The sequence below is a fragment of the Saimiri boliviensis genome, chromosome 17 (assembly GCF_048565385.1).
Source record: "Saimiri boliviensis isolate mSaiBol1 chromosome 17, mSaiBol1.pri, whole genome shotgun sequence".
Taxonomy (NCBI): Eukaryota; Metazoa; Chordata; class Mammalia; order Primates; family Cebidae; genus Saimiri; species Saimiri boliviensis.
Window position 1 is genome coordinate 72,071,782 of NC_133465.1, and position 17,078 is coordinate 72,088,859.

At 53.5% G+C, this 17,078-nt stretch overlaps 1 protein-coding gene across 3 annotated transcripts in view; it reads right to left on the reverse strand.

Moving 5' to 3' along the window:
• RAB40B (RAB40B, member RAS oncogene family) overlaps positions 1 to 16,868 on the reverse strand; it is a 37,289-nt gene extending 20,421 nt beyond the window's left edge. For all 3 annotated transcript variants that reach the window (XR_005581402.2, XR_012514751.1, XM_039476751.2), the window contains exon 1: positions 16,611 to 16,868. Coding sequence is in view for 1 of the 3 variants with exons in the window: in XM_039476751.2 (XP_039332685.1) it covers positions 16,611 to 16,752 (142 nt within the window). In the remaining 2 variants the exon portion in view is untranslated. The remainder of the gene's footprint in view (positions 1 to 16,610) is intronic.
• Between the last annotated feature and the right edge of the window lie 210 nt (positions 16,869 to 17,078).

Sequence of the window (17,078 nt, forward strand, 5' to 3'; positions counted from 1 at the left end):
GACCCCACAGGAGCCGCTCTGCGATGGTGTGGACCTGTGCCTGCCCCACCTCCACAGCTGGCCTGGGGCCCCTTCTCCAACCTGCCCGGAACACCTGGACGCCGGCCCAGCGAGCACGGCCAATCTCACAGCAAGTCTTTATTTTTTCTCTAAAATCAACGTCTAACGCAGCCACATCTGCCGAGAGAAATCCTCCACCCACACCCTTCCTAGCTACTTTCAAACTCCACTTGTGAGAAGACTCTCCTTTCCACAGACCCACGGACTGAGCCACTTGACTTCATCCTCTGAGGGGTTTTATGTTACCTCCCATCTGCGTGTTTCTCCTTCTCTGTGTTACATTCGGGTCCACGAGAAGCTCATGTTTTTGATATCAGTAGTGTCAGCATTTGGATAATACAATTCCAGATTCACTTACCACGTCCTCTGTCCATCAAAATATGATACAGAAACACAGAGCTTCTAGAACAAAGGCCATGAGTTCACTGAGTGAGTCAGAACACGGCTCAAAAAGAGGTCATTTTAACCTTCTTAAAAACACAGCAAAAAGGGGGAGTCAGACGCCACGCCATTTTCTACACTGCAGCTGCACAATGAGTAAGTACTTTCGGCATCTGTTTTAAGTCATTTACCACCTGCTTAATTCTATTTTAGTGAGTGACGTGGCCGCCTTCACAGGAGAGGATCTCTTGATGGCGCAAATATTGAGTCAACACCATTTACAGGCACATTCATCTCTGGGCCCAGCTTTTGAGAAATCCTTCTTGCACTGAGCTAAAATGCCAGAAAGCAGACGGGTGGTCACCGGGGCAGAAGGGTGGGGAGGGGAGGGGTGTGCAGGCGCCCGCCGGATGGCACGGGGCCCCTGGAGTGGCCGGTGGTGACACCGCACAGTTGGCATGTGATTAAATGCCACTGTCATGCCTGCGCTGTCAGTGCTCACGTCTGACTTTAAGCGTGTGGTTTCCGTGAACGCGGCGCCTCTCTGCACAGTCGGGAGCAGCTCCTGCCGCTGGCTCCCGCAGGCCCGGGTCAGTTTCAAAGCCCTCACAGCCGGATGGCCCGTCTCGGGGCCTGCGCTCAGCTCTCTGCCACCCTCGGTCCAGGACGTGCCGCTCACTTTCGGGGCTCTCCCAGGCCAGCGGCCAGGAAGCCGGGTTTTATTTTTGGCAGAAATCCTGCTCTCGATAGCGCCCCGAGGCCCGTAGGTCTCAGAAGGAACCCTGCGCCCTTGGGGACCGAGCTTCGTTTTTATCTTTTCTGGAACAGGAGAAGCTGCCTCTGGGGAGGAAGGAAAGGCCCTCCCTGGGACCAGACATACGGGAAGCCCGTGGCTGTGGCACAGAGGCCCGAGGGGGCTCCCATCCCAGAGCCCACCAGCAACCACCTTCTCCAGGCGCCTGAAGGGCTCCACAGCCCTACTTTATGTTAAATTCCCTTTGTCTCAGGACACCAAACTCCCAAAGGGTGAAGCCTGGGACCAGCATCAGGCTGGACACGTGCTGCAGAGGCCACGCTAACCCTGCATGGCCACTGAGCACGTGCAGGTCACCGAGCACAGGGCAGGGGCGGCCTCCACAGAGCTGTCACCTCCACAGAGCTGTCATCACGTGTTTCACTTCGTGAAAACACGAAGGAACAGGGCCCAGAAGCGATGTCCTGGAGTGTGGCAGCTGCTGCCCCAGCAGGCTGGGGGTGAACACAGCCGTGGAGGCCCATGAAGGGACGTTGTCTTGGGGAAGAGGGATTGAGGCAGCCACGGTGGCCCCGGGAGGAACAGAGGGGCCAGAGCCCAGAGCTCCCCGCTATGCTCAGCCTGCCCCTCACCACCCCTCGGAGTGGGGGATTCCCTGAGGCTGGTCACGGGGCTAGACATCTTGTGACCACAACCCCCGGAGCCTAAGAGAAGGGAGCAGCTGTCCTCAGGTGGCCCATCCTGCTCAGACAGGAGGCCTGGCGGGACTCGTGGGCTCAGCTCAGGCAGGCCAGGCTCTCAGGGTGGGGTGCCCTCTTTCACAGACCTCTCGTACGGCCCTGCACCCCATACTAGGGCCTGGGTCTCTCCCAGGTTCCCACACACCTACGGGAGCGGCCATGGGTCCCAGGCAGAAGCCCCACCCTCCATGGCCACCGCCTGCCAAAGCAGGTGGGGGCTGTGGGCGGGGCTGCCCAGGGAACAGCACGGCAGGTCCCACCATGTGCAAGCTTCTCAGCTCAAAGGCCTGGCTGGAGGCTGGGGAGGGAGGTTTCCAGGAGGCCCCTCACCCAAGGCTGCCTGACGCTCTTTGCTTCCAAAGTTGAAACATATTGCATATGAAAAAGTTTATTTAAAATCAAGTCATTCATGGTCGGCACTAAACATTTACCACCACAATCTCACCACCCACAGACAACCACTAGCATTTCAGTTAGTCAATATTTCGTTGTAATTCATTTCACTGTTTATGTATACACGGTTTTCTTTCTGCATAGCAGCAATATTATAATGTATGCAATTTTAACATTTCTCATATGAAATATTGATACAAACTTTTAATTCTAAAATATAATTTCTGGGCTGAGCACCAAATATAATTTCTGGGCTGGGCACAAATCCTGCCTGTGATCCCAGCACTTTGGGTGGATCATGAGGTCAGGATTTCAAAACCAGCCTGACCAACTTGGTAAACCACCATCTCTACTAAAAATACAAAAAAATTGGCCGGGCGCGGTGGCTCAAGCCTGTAATCCCAGCACTTTGGGAGGCCGAGGCGGGTGGATCACGAGGTCAAGAGATCGAGACCATCTTGGTCAACATGGTGAAACCCCATCTCTACTAAAAATACAAAAAATTAGCTGGGCATGGTGGCGTGTGCCTGTAATCCCAGCTACTCAGGAGGCTGAAGCAGGAGAATTGCCCGAACCCAGGAGGCGGAGGTTGCAGTGAGCCGAGATCGCGCCATTGCACTCCAGCCTGGGTAACAAGAGCGAAACTCCGTCTCAAAAAAAAAAAGAAGTAAAAAAATTAAAAATAGTAGATAAAAACTACTTTCTTATTTATTTTCTTTTCTTCTCTAAAATTTCACAAATGATGTTTAAGAAAAAATTAGCTAAAAATGAAGATAAATGTATCTGCTTCACATACATTGAACACAGTTGCCAAAGCACTTCAGGTGGTAATATATTAACTCAAAAAACATGAGTCTTTGGTAGGTAAGCAATAAATGAGCTCTCCAACCCCCAACTCCTTAGTGAAGATTTGGCTAAAAATCAAGTTATATAACTCCATGACTGCTAGCTCTCCTAGGGAACATAACTTACGTAAGGTAGGAAATATTACATTTCCAGACAAAAAGGCAAAAGTAATAGCTCTGAACAGTTGGAAGCAGCCATGTGGGCGAACTCTCCTAATACAGGAAGCTGCAGCTAACCACCAAGGCAGCTGGACATCGTGTAGAGAAAAAAGCCCCTCTGCTTGGATGACCAGAGCCTCACCCAGTGACCCAGGCCCTCAAGGGTCACAAGCATCTCAAGGTTCTGTGTGGAGGCTTTGGAGCCACCAGAACTGGGTTAAGATGGGAGATTTCTCTAGTATTGTGATTCCAATCATTAAAAGAACTTACTACACAATAAATTAAAAGTAAAAATATAAAGTAAGAGAGATGAATCAATCAGTAAAAAAATATACCAAATTCAGCAATCTATTATCCCAGGAATGCAAGGTTGGTTTAACATTTGAAAATCTATCAGTGTAATTTATCATGTCAGTATATCAGAAAAGAAAAACCCATATGATCTCAGTGAGGCAGCATTTGACAAAATCCAGTGCCTGTTCACGAAAGAAGCTCTCAGCAAACTAGGAATAGAAAGGACCTTCCTTAACCTGATAAAGTACATCCTAAAAACAGAACTCCAAAGCTAACATTTTACTTAATTGTAAACACAGAATCCTTTCCCCAGGAAAATGAAAAAATATTTTCTCCATGAAAATATCCACTCTTACCATTCCCATTCAAACTTTTGGAAGTTCTAACCAGTGCAATAAGGCAACAAAAAGAAAGAAAAGGCATGCAGATTAAAACCATCTTGATTACCAGATGACATTACTGCACAGGCACACATGTGTCCACATACACCTCTCCAAAAAGCAGTAAGAAAGCTCTTAGAACTAATAAGTGAATCTGGTAAGATCACAATATACAAGGCCAACATGGAAAAAGCAGTTGTATTTTGATGTACTAGCAGTAAACAATCAGAAATTGAAATTAAGCAGCACTAGGTATAACAGCCCTCAAACCATGAAACACTTGAGTATAAACCTAAAAAAGAAAAAGTACAAGATCTGTACAGTAAAAGCTACAAACCACTGAAAAGAATCAAAGAAGACTTAAATAAATGGAGAAACATCCCAAGTTCGTGATGCACAGACTCAGTATTAAGATGACAAGTCTCCCCAAATTATGTATAGATTTAGTCCCAATCAAAAATCCTAGCAGGACTTTTTAATTTTTTTTTCCTCTTGAGACAGAGTCTTGCTCTGTCACCAGCCACCAGGCTGGAGCACAGTGGCACCGGCCTGACTCACTGCAACCTCCGCCTCCTGGGTTCAAGCAATTCTCCTGCCTCAGCCTCCCAAGCAGCCTGGATTACAGGCGTGTGCCACCACACCCAGCTAAGTTTTGTGTTTTTTAGTAGAGACGTGTTTTCACCATGTTTGCCAGGATGGTCTCAATCTCTTGACCTCGTGATCCGCCTGCCTTGGCCTCCCAAAGCGCTGGGATTACAGGCATGAGCCACCGCGCCTGGCCCCTAGCAGGACTTTTTGGGTAGAAATCAACAAAGCCAACATTTAAAAGGAAAAGTCAAATAAATCAGAATTGTAATTTTGAACAAAAGAGCAAAATGGGAAGACTCAGACTCCTCAATCTCAAGACTTACTATGTAACTAATCAACACAGTATGGTACCGAGAAAAAAATACATGACTAGCCGGGCGCGGTGGCTCAAGCCTGTAATCCCAGCACTTTGGGAGGCCAAGGCGGGCGGATCACGAGGTCAAGAGATCGAGACCATCCTGGTCAACATGGTGAAACCCCGTCTCTACTAAAAATACAAAAAGTAGCTGGGCATGGTGGCGCACGCCTGTAATCCCAGCTACTCAGGAGGCTGAGGCAGGAGAATTGCCTGAACTCAGGAGACGGAGGTTGCGGTGAGCCGAGATCGCGCCATTGCACTCCAGCCTGGGTAACAAGAGCGAAACTCCGTCTCAAAAAAAAAAAAAAAAAAAAAAAAAATACATGACTAGAAAAATGAAACAGAATTTAGAGCCTAGACACAGGCCCACACAAAAACGGCCAGTTGATGTTTGACCAAAGTGCAAAGGTCGCACGATAAAGAACAGTCTTTTCAATGAATGCTGCTGTAACAATTAGACATCCCTATGCAACAGTAATGAACCTCAATCCACACCTCATACTATATTAAAAAAAGAACCCAAAATGGACTGTAGTCCTAAATGTAAAATCTAAAATTATAAAATTTCTAGAAGAAAATCTTTGTAAATTTCAGTCAAAGTTTTCTTAGCTATAACATCAAAAGGATGGCCCACAAAAGAAAAAACACGGGTCAGCTGGACTTCTTCAAAAGCAAAAACGCTTACTCTTTGAAAGATAACTGAATGAAATGGAGAAAAAGGCACAGACTGGGTGAAAATATTTGAAAAACACATTTCTGATAAAGGACTTGTATCCAGAACATATTGAAACATTCTCAAAATTCAATAAAAAGAAAATAAACAATTCAGGTTTTTCAAAATAAGTGAAAGAGGCCAGACACGGTGGCTTACAGCTGTGACCCACCACTTTGGGAGGCCGAGGTGGGAGCTTCTCTTGATCCCAGGAGTTCAAGACCAGCCTGGACAATACAGTGAAACCCTCATTTCTACAAGAAAACCACTTTTTAAAATTAGCCAGGCCGGAGGGTGTGGACTTGGAGTCCAGCTACTCAGAAAACAGAAGTGGGAGGATCACTTAAGCCCAGGAGGCGGAGGCCACAGTGAGCTATGATTGCACCACTGCACTCCAGCCTGGGCAACACGGTAAGACCCTGTTTTCTTGTTGTTGTTTAAAAAATAAAAGAAAAACTGTATAAAAGATCTGAAAAGACACTTCACCAAAGAGAATACGAGGATGGTAATGAGCACGGGAAATGCAAATTAAAATTACAGCGAGATACCACTGCACACCCATGAGTGACTAACATGAAAAAAAAGCAAAACCAAAGAATATTGACAGTGGAAACACCCGCACGGCTGACAGGGAGGCAAACGGTGTGGTCCATGTGGGAACGGCTGGCACTTCCCTGTGAGGTTAATCGCCCACTTCTCATATGACCCAGCAACTCCACCCCTGGATACTGACCCAGGTGACACTCAGTGGCTCTCTTCGTAGACCGCCAAAAGCCGGAAACCAGTCGCACACTCCTCGACGGGTGGGTGGACAGGGGGCTGCAGTTCATCCCTGCTGTCCACGATCAAAAGCCATGAACGGTGCACACGGCCGGTCAGACGGCCTCCGTGGCTCAGGGTGACAGCAGCCAGATTCGAAGGCCTTGGGGACAGGAGCGCCCGGGAGACTGAGGGGCCGGGGCTGGGGAGGGGCCGCCTCCAAGCGGCCGTGGGAAACTCCTGCTACGGCGGCGGCGCTGTTCTCCATCCTGACGGTGATGGGGGTCACACGACTCTAAGTCTCGGTCAAATCTCAAGATGGGACCAGGCACAGTGGCTCAGGCCTGTAATCCCAGAACTTTGGGAGGTCAAGGCAGATGGATCACTCGAAGTCAGGAGTTTGAGGCCAGCCTGGCCAACACGGTGAAACCCCATCTCTACTAAAAATACAAAAAACCAGCTGGGCGTGGTGGCTTGCACCTGTAATCCCAGCTACTCAGGAGGCTGAGGCAGGAGAATCGCTTGCACCCGCAGGCGGAGGTTGCGGTGAGCTGAGATCACGCCATTTCGTGCCAGCCTGGGTGACAAGATTGAAACTCTGTCTCAAAAAAGGAAAAAAAAAAACCAAAAAACTCAAGAAGGGATAAATTTTTCTGTAAGCAAACTATGTCTCAATAAAACCAGAGGGGAAGGGTGAGTGGGCAGTAACGGGTAGGAGAAGGGAGACGGGAAGTGAGGGCGGGGAGGGAGAAGCAGAAACGCCGTGGAAAGACACAGCTCACAAAGTGGTTCTCAAACGTGGCTGTGACTTAAATGCAGGCTCCTGGGCCCCACTTGGAGTCACCAAGTCCTCTGCCTCTCACCAGGACGAAGCTTCAGTGCCCAACCCCGAGCATGGCTGTCCGGCAAAATGAGGTGCATGGCCCGCAGGGTCCCACAGACAGAGCCGAGCAGTGAGACACTCATGGGCCGGCCCCAGGCGCCGGGCCGGCCTCCAGAGCTCCAGCCAAGAGGAGCCAGCAGGGCCGGGGGTTCCAGCGCTGCAGCTGCACGAAGAGGGACCCACAGGTCCCTGGGTGCCCGCTTTTCCTCCTGAGACAGGAACATCCTCTCGGGCTTCACCATCTACATTGGGCTGAAGTGTTCAGGTTCACCCAGAACATCAGAATGTGACCCGATTTGGAAACAGGGTCTTTATTTTTTTACTTTTTTTTTTTTTTTTTTTTTTTTTTTTTTTTTTTTTTGAGACGGAGTTTCGCTCTTGCTACCCAGCCTGGAGTGCAATGGCGCGATCTCGGCTCACCGCAACCTCCGCCTCCTGGGTTCAGGCAATTCTCCTGCCTCAGCCTCCTGAGTAGCTGGGATTACAGGCACACGCCACCATGCACAGCTAATTTTTTGTATTTTTAGTAGAGACGGGGTTTCACCATGTTGACCAGGATGGTCTCGATCTCTTGACCTTGTGATCCACCCGCCTCAGCCTCCCAAAGTGCTGGGATTACAGGCTTGAGCCACCGCGCCCGGCTATTTTTTTACTTTTTGAGACAGAGTCTCTCTCTGTCACCCAGGCTGGAGTGCAGTGGTGCGATCTCGGCTCACTGCAACCTCCCACCCTTAGATTCAAACGATTCTCCTGCCTCAGCGCCCCCCAAGTAGCTGGGATTACAGGTGCCCGCCACCATTCCCAGCTAATTTTTGTATTTTTAGTAGAGACGGGGTTTCACCATGTCATGAACTCCTGATCTCGTGATCTGCCCGCCTCAGCCTCCCAATGTGCTGGGATGACAGGCGTGAGCCACTGTGCCCAGCCTGCTTTTATTTTTAATTAGTCCTATCACGAGTCACAAATATAAATAACACACCAGTTGATTCAAATTCAGGAGCAAACTTGCTGAGTCACATGTTGGGGAGGGTAATTAATTATTAGCTGCAGGAGGTTGGGATACACAGCCCACGTGAAGTGAAAACTACCCGAGGCTCACTCCTAGCTGAGAAAACCCCAAGACCTGTTACAATGGCCTGGCTGTTCTCCACTGACAGCTTTCTGTGGCTCTCTCTCCAGGGTATGGCTGCCAGCCTCCGTGAGAGGCACTGGGGTCCTCAGAGAGACTGAGAAACCCAGGGCAGGGCTCCTAAAAACGGCTGTTGCTGTTTTTAGGTTTTTGTTTGCATAGAGCTAATTACGCTGAAGAATCCTGGGAATAAAGTTTAAAATAAAGGTTAAAAAAATCTCTTGGCCGGGTGCAGTGGCTCACACCTGTAATCCCAGCACTTTGGGAGGCCGAGATGGGCAGATCACGAGGTCGGCAGTTTGAGCCCAGCCTGGCCAACATGGCGAAACCCCATCTCTACTAAAAACACAAGAGTTAGCCAGGCGCGGTGGTGGGCGCCTATGATCCTGGCTACTTGGGAGGCTGAGGCACAGAATTGCTTGAACCCGGGAGGCGTCGGTTGCCGTCAGCCGAGATTGTGCCATTGCACTGCAGCCTGGGCGACTGGAACAAGACTCTATCTCAAAAAGCAAAAAATCCCTCAATGTGACCAGTGCCCACGGCCAGCACACACCGGCTGATGCTGCCCTCTTCACTACGAACGCACCCACCGCTGAGCAGCCCGCATCCTGGGGCAGGAGGGCAGTGGGCAGGTGCGGCCGGCAGGGTGAGACTTGGGGTCTGCACCTGCTCAGCTGCGTTCCCTTGGCACCACGGCAGTGCCCGGTGCCAGGCTGGAGGACAGCCTGGTGACAGGGATTCAGGGTGACGGGTGCACCTCTGGTCCCCAGAGCTGACCCTTTCTCTGCCTGGGAGAAACCTGGCTGGCTTGTTTTGAGCCTGTCACTGGAAACCAGGTTCACTGGGGCTGGGGTTACGGAAGTTACCGCCGAGCTCAGGGATGGTCATCAGGCAGGGAGAGGACCCTGCATGACACCGGCGAGCTGGGGCAGAACTGGGGCTTCCGACGGGAAGTCCTGACCAGGATGCAATGGTTTCATTTTCAAATGCACAGAAACATTAATGACACCATTTTTAAAACTCAATGTATTGTAAAAATTAATTCGCTCACAAGTGGTGGCAGGCGGTAAAGAAGCAGAAAACTGTCTCCTCAGCCGGGCATGGCGCTCAGGCGTGTCGTCCCAGCACCCGGGAGGCTGAGGCAGGCGGATCACAAGGTCAGGAGTTTGAGACTAGCCTGACCAACATGGTGAGACCCCACCTTTAATAAAAATACAAAAGATGAGCCGGGCATGGTGGTGCACACCTGCAGTCCCAGCTACTCCGGAGGCTGAGGCAGGAGAATTGCTTGAACCCGGCAGGCAGAGGTTGCGGTGAGCTGAGATTGTGCCATTGCACTCCAGCCTGGGCAACAAAGCGAGACTTCCTTAAAAAAAGAAAAAAGAAAACCATCTCCTCCTTAAGGACTGCACTATAAGGAAGCAGGATAAAATGCGATTTGACTTTCAGTTCAAACTTGAAAATGACGACTTTGTAAATCGTGTTTTAAATTTCGAGGTGGTTGCCAAGGGAAACCGGCAGAGGAGCTGTGTCGAGCAGCACATCCACCGCTGGCTGCAGAATCGGAGGAGGGAGCACGGAGTGTACACGCGTCCCGGGGAGCACTGAGTGTGCACGCGTCCCGGGGAGCACGGAGTGTGCAGGCGTCCCGGGGAGCACGGAGTGTGCAGGCGTCCCGGGGAGCACGGAGTGTGCAGGCGTCCCGGGGAGCAGGGAGCGTACACGCGTCCCGGGGAGCACGGAGTGTACACGCGTCCCGGGGAGCACGGAGTGTACACGCGTCCCGGGGAGCAGGGAGTATGCACATGTGTACCGGGGAGCAGGGAATGTACCCGTGTGTCCCGGGGAGTAGAGTGTGCACGTGCGTCCCGGGGAGTAGAGAGTGTGCATGTGTGTCCCGGGGAGCAGAGAGTGCGCACGTGTGTCCCGGGGAGCAGGGAGTGTGCATGCGTGTCCCGGGGAGCAGGGAGTGTACACGCGTGTCCTGGGGAGTAGAGAGTGTACACGTGTGTCCTGGGGAGCAGGGAGTGTGCAGGCGTGTCCCGGGGAGCAGAGAGTGTACACGTGTGTCCCGGGGAGCAGGGAGTGTGCAGGCATGTCCTGGAATGCACCTGCAGAATCGGAGGAGGGAGCACGAACTGTGCACGTGTGTCCTGGGGAGCAGGGAGAGTGTGCAGGTGTGTCCCAGGGGACCACGGAGTGTGCATGCATGTTCTAGGGGAGCAGAGAGTGTGCACATGTGTTCCAGGGGAGCAGAGAGTGTGCATGCATGTCCCAGGGGCGCAGAAGGTATGCACATGTCCTGGGGAGCACGGAGTGTGCATTTGTGTCCCGAGGGAGCACCTGCAGAATCAGAAGAGGGAGCACGGAGTTTGCACGTGTGTCCTGGTGAAGCACGGAGTTTGCAGGTGTGTCTGGGGGAACATCTGTCCAAGGCAAAGAGGAAGGAGAAAACCCCAGCACTGGGTCACTTTCAGTAAAGGAGCTTTGACGCTCCTCTCCGGGAAGGAAAGCTGCCTCTCTGGAGCCTTTTCTCAACACTGAACATTGGGAACAGAGGGGCGGGCCGGGCCAGGCACCTGCATCCCGCACGTCCACACCGTGTGATCTGGAGGGGGGACTCAGGCTTTCCGGGCCTCACAGTACAACCTGTCTCATGAGATGATTCCTCCCACTCTAGTAAGTGAGGGTTGTTATTATTAGCTCTTAGCAGAAATGAAACAAGGAGAGAACAATGGGACTTTCATGCTGAGAAAAGGATGCTCAGGAGAAAGGACTTGGGGAAGACGCTGAGGCCCTTGTGCTGGGAAAGGGCAGGAGGCAGGAGGCGGTGGATCTGGCGCAATCTGCCTCCCTCCCCGTCACTAATAAACACGTGCAAAAGGCAGAAAGCTCAGCCCTCGGAGAAGAGTGACGACCTGGTGTTAGAAACCCCGGCTTCGGGGGGCAGAAAGCCAGGGCACTGCTGTGTCCCATCACATCCTGGGCCAGCCTGGTGACACCTTTTTCCTTCCACCCCTGCCTGGAGAGAAATGGAACTTCCAAGGGGAAAGAGCCTGAACCAGGGACTCAGCTGCCAGACAGAAACGGGGCCAGCAGGAACCAAGGGGACCAGCGTGTGTGAGGGGGGCCGCAGAATGGAAGATACTTCCCTGGGTAACAGGCAGAGCAGAGGGGGTCGGCACAGTCTGTGGACTCAGGTTGTGGACAGCGTCCAGGATCCAAGACCTCTGCCCTCCAACTACAGACCAAGAGGAAGACAAAACACCCAGGAGGAAGAATCCAGGCCTCGCTGACCATCAGACCAAAGACAATTCACAGACAGAGTTGCCTGAGCAAGGACAAGATGCATCTGACCACCCTGGTCGGCACAGGGTGCATCTGACAGCCCCGACCAGCACAGGGCGCGTCCATCTGCAGAGGACAGAGTCCAGCTGGGGCACTCGCTCAAGAGACGGGCAGGCCAACGGTGCAGACCCAGACCCACCAGCCGTCCCGGGTTCGGAGCCTGTGTAATTCAGGGGAGGGAGAGGCATCCAGCTGAAAAAAATGCATCTTGATCCCTGCCTCACGCCTCATCCCAGCTGGAGGCAGCCATTCATGGCAAAGGCAGAACAACACTTGTAGAGAACATTTTTGTTATCTAGGAGCAGCAAAGGTTCTTAAACAGGACCCAAAGGCCTAACCACAAAACACCAATAATTTGGATTATGTTAAAATTAAGAACTTCTGGCTGGGTGCAGTGGCTCACACCTGTAATCCTAGCACTTTGGGAGGCCAAGGTGGGTGGATCACCTGAGGTCAGGAGTTTAAGACCAGCCTGACCAACATGGTGAAACCGCATCTCTACTAAAAATACAAAAATTAGTCAGGCGTGGTGGCATGCACCTGTAGTGTCAGCTACTCAGGAGGCTGAGACAGGAGAATTGCTTGAACCTGAGAGGTGGAGGTTGTGGTGAGCTGAGATAGCACCAATGCACTCCAGCCTGAGCAACAGAGTGAGACTCCATCTCAAAAGAAAAAAAAAATGGAAAACTCAAAAACTAACAGAAAATAACATCATTACTGAACTAATCAATAAGTTAGAAACAGCTAGAACGGTTTACTGAAATCAAAATTACCAACAAATAGGAAAGGCTTGAGATAATCACAAAATTCAGGCCACATACTGTGGCTCACACCTGTAATCTCAGCACTTTGGAAGGCTGAGGTGGGTGGATCACCTGAGGTTAGGAGTTTGAGACCAGCCTGGCCAACATGGTGAAACCCTGTCTCTACTAAAAATACAAAAACAAAATAGCCAGGTGTGGTAGTGGGCACCTATAATCCCAGCTACTTGGGAGGTTGAGGCAGGAGATTTGTTTGAACCTGAGAGGCGGAGGCTGCAGTGACCTGAGATCATACCACTACCTACACTCCAGCCTGTGCAACAAAACAAGACTCAGTCTAAGAAAAAAAAAAAAGAAAAAAAATACACACACACACACCGGGAAACTCAAAGAATAAACAGCATACCAGAAGTTTAACACAAAATATTCAACTCTGAGACATAGTCTGGCTAAGCAGATAAACTATGAGAAAAAGAAAGAATTCCTCATAAATTCATGAAGGGAAGGCCAATCCTCCAAATGGGGAAAAATCAGCCAACCTCAGCCTTCACCACAACAACATGCAAGCCAGGCACAGTGGAATAATTGTTACAAAGTGCTGGAAAAGAAAATAAATGTAAGAGTATTATACCCAGCCAAGATATCTTCATATGGTCCAAAGATGACCACGGGGAGACATTCTCGGACATAAAACACTCAGGAAATACTCAAGTCCTTCTGAAAATACAACTGACAATGAAATCTAGCTAATTAAGAGGGACAGAAATGGTAAAAGGACTTTGGTGAGCACTGACTACATTTAAATGTTAAACTGATACTAAATTCTTGGGGGTACTATAGTCACAATGCAGAAGCAAGGGCTATAAACCTGGGCAATATAAAAATATCGGCCTGGGCTACAACTCAGGAGGAGGTGGGTGGTGGGGCAATGGAGTGTGCAGCTATAAGTGCTCTCACTTTTCTTTTCTTTCTTTTCTCTTCTCTCTTCTCTTCTCCTCTTTTTTCTTTTCTTTTCTTTGAGATGATAGTCTTGCTCTGCTGTCTACGCTGGAGTGCAGTGCAGTGATCTCAGCTCAATGCAACCTCCACCTCCTGAGTTCAAGCAATTCTCCTGCCTTAGCCTCCGGAGTAGCTAGGACTACAAGCACACACCACCACGCCCAGCTAATTTTTGTATTTTTAGTAGAGATGGGGTTTCACCATGTTGGCCAGAATGGTCTCAATCTCTTGACCTCATGATCTGCCCACTTGGCCTCCCAAAGTGGTGGGATTATAGGCGTGAGCCACCGTGCCCAATCGTCCTCACCTTTCAATAACAGAAGCACCTATACTGTTTCTCAATGTGACATGTCATTAAAAAATAAAAAATTAAAAAAAAAAAAAAACCAGCATGGCCAGGCGCTGTGGCTCAGGCCTGTAATCTCAGCCCTTGGGGAGGCCAAGACAGGAGGATGGCTTGAAACCAGGTGGTTCAAGGCCGCAGTGACCTGCAACCCCACCACTGCACTGCGGCCTGGGTGGCAGAGAAGACCGTGCCTCTAAAAAAATTAAAAATAAAACATCATGATCCCAACTTCTGACTATTTTTCAGACTCTTTACTTTTTTTTCTTTTTCTTTTTTTTTTTTGAGGTGGAGTCTAGCCCGGGCTGGAATGCAATGGTGTGATCTTGGCTCACCGCAACCACTGCCTCTTGGGTTCAAGCAATTCTCCTGCCTCAGTCTCCCGAGTAGCTGGGACTATAGGCGCACGCCACCATACCCGGCTAATTTTTTCCATCTTTAGTAGAGATGGGGTTTCACTAAGTTGGCCAAGCTGGCCTCGAACTCCTGACCTCATAATCTGCCTGCCTCAGCCTCCCAAAGTGCTGGGATTACAGGCATGAGCCACCATGCCCAGCCAAATTATCTTTTCTCAACCTTAAAACAAATATTTGGTAAAGAAAAACCCTGAGAGGGTACACCTGTGATACCAGTTTTTTCTACAGCAGCTCAGGCCCAGTGACAACAAAGCCCTTGGTGGGAGGTGTCTTTTTAGCCTGAACCCTCCCTCTGCATCAAGGGAAAGCCTTAGAAGAAATCATCAGTCCACTGTTTTTGATCGTCCTCGATTCAGCACACAACAACCCAAAGTCACGCAGCAGAAGCAGCCCTAAGCCTCGGTTCAAACCAGCCAGGAATTCCACAAACGTTCTGTGCGTGGCCCCCCTCACACATGCCCATGGCACTCACCTGCTATAACTCAACATCGTTCGCAGTTGGCGCCCCCAAAACACACACAGCTCTTAAAGCGCCACACCCATCTGGGCGACCACGCTGCTGAGCGCTTCATCCCTGTAGCTGTGGTAGGGTTCATCCCTCCCTGTGCCCAGACCCGAGGGCACCAAGCGGACAAAGCCCTGTCCTCCAGGCGCTTCATCTCCAGGGCAGCGCTGGCCCTGGGACTTTGCCACGGCGATGTCTGAGCTATCCAGGAACGTGGCTAACGGAAACTTTTTGTTTTGTTTTCTTCTAATTACTTTACTCTTGCACAGCCACACGTGGCTCACGGCAGGCTACTGGACACCACGGCCCTAGAGGCCTGCCACTGAGCCGCGGGTTAGAACAGGCGAGAGCAGCAGCGCACCGCTGAGCCTAGGTTCAGCAGCAGAGACCAGACTCCCCCCGACCCCACGGAGCACACTCTGCACCCACCGCACCCACCGGCTGCCAGAGACTCCCCGGTGTGCTGTAGCTTAAGGAGGCCTCTGGGTACTGGTCGCGAGCCCAAGCCCATCGGAGCTGCTCCCCCACACTCCACGCCCACTCCTCACCCCCACCCCCTCCCCTAAGCTGGGGTGCCAGAGCACCTGAGTCCGACCCCGCGCTCCACAGCTCAGGCCGCCCCTCCGGCCACGCCGCACTCCCCGGGCCCCCACGCAGCCTGCCTGGAGCTGCCCTTTGGGGGCGGCCTGCACCCCCCCCTCGCAGTCTCAGATCCCGCTTCTCCGACCCTCTCCTTTGTCTCTGGTAGGACCCTGACCCCGGGGCTTCCCCGCTCCCACCGACTCCAACGCCACGCCCTGGCTGCCCTCCTCCGCCCAGGACCCAGAGAAGCGCGGCCGCCAGGTGGGCCCAGGCGGGGCCCTTTCCGCAGCCGTAGGGTCGGCCCCATCTGGGCGGTTCGGGGAGCCGGGTGGGTGACGGCCCCGCGCCTGGCCGAGGTGAGGTGTCCGCCTCGGCGCGTTCCGGGCTTCTCCGCGGTTCCTGCCCCGCTCGCCAGCTGCCGGCTTTCAAGTCTCAAACTCCAGGGATCCCGGGCGGCCCTGCTGGGAGCTCCGGGTGCGGCGGCCTCCCCTCGCCCTGGAGACCCCTGTCCTGCCGCCGCCGTGGGCGGTCCCCTGTTCCGCGCACGAGTCACCTGCGCTCCTTCCTCGCGGGCCTGTCCGCCCGGGCGAAGCCCCGGACACGCGGGACCCCTGGGTTCGGGACCCGCCCTGGTCTCCCCGTCCTCCCTCCCCTCTGACCGACGCTCAGACCAGCACCTGGGCGCCCGGAGCTTGCATCCCGCCCACCCCGCCGCCCCGCGGCACGAACGCGCGCAGTGTGGACCCCAGTCCTCCCCAGTCCCCGCGGTGGCGGCCGCAGGTCAGGAGGAGCCCAGCGCCCGGTCCAGCCCCCGGCCCGGGCTGCGCGCAGACTGCGGAGAAAGATGGAGACGGCGCCGCACGGGCCTCGAGCGAAACCGGAGTGCACAGGGAAGCCGCCGCTCGAGGGCCGGGGCCGGGCGGAGCAAGGCCCACCCGCGAACCCCGCTCCTCCCCGACCCGCGCCCCCGGACCCGGACCCGGACCCCCGCCCCTCCCCGACCCGCGCCCCCGGACCCGGACCCGGACCCCCGCCCCTCCCCGACCCGCGCCCCCGGACCCGGACCCGGACCCCCGCCCCTCCCCTCCCCCACCCGCGCCCCCGGACCCGGACCCCCGCCCCTCCCCCACCCGCGCCCCCGGACCCGGACCCCCGCCCCTCCCCGACCCGCGCCCCCGGACCCGGACCTCCGCCCCTCCCCGGCCCCGCGCCCGCGCTCACCCGCCGGGTGGCCGTACGGGGACTCGGCCGCGCCGTCCTGCAGGCTCGCCAGGATCTCGCCCTTGCCCACGTCGCTGTCGCCCACCAGCAGGAACTTGAGCAGGAAGTCGTAGGCCCGCACCGGGCTGCCCAGGGCGCTCATCGTGCCGGCCCGGCGCCCCCGCCCATGCCCGGCCTGCGGGGCTGCGCGCAGAGGCGGCGGCCGAGCCCCGAGAGGCGCCGCGCGAGCCCCGAGTCCCCGCTCGCCGCCGGCCCCGCCCCGCCGCCCTGCCCTGACAGCGCGCGGCCCCGCCCGGCCCCGCCATTGGTGGACCGCAGTTGCTAGGGAGGACGCGCGTTTTCATTGGTGAGGCTGTCCGTCCATCTTACGCCCGTCACCGCCTCCGGGCGGACGCCCACCCGCCCCTTCGGAGAGGACGCTGTGGCCGCAGCCAATGGTGGCCCGGAGACGGGGTAGGGGCGGAGCCA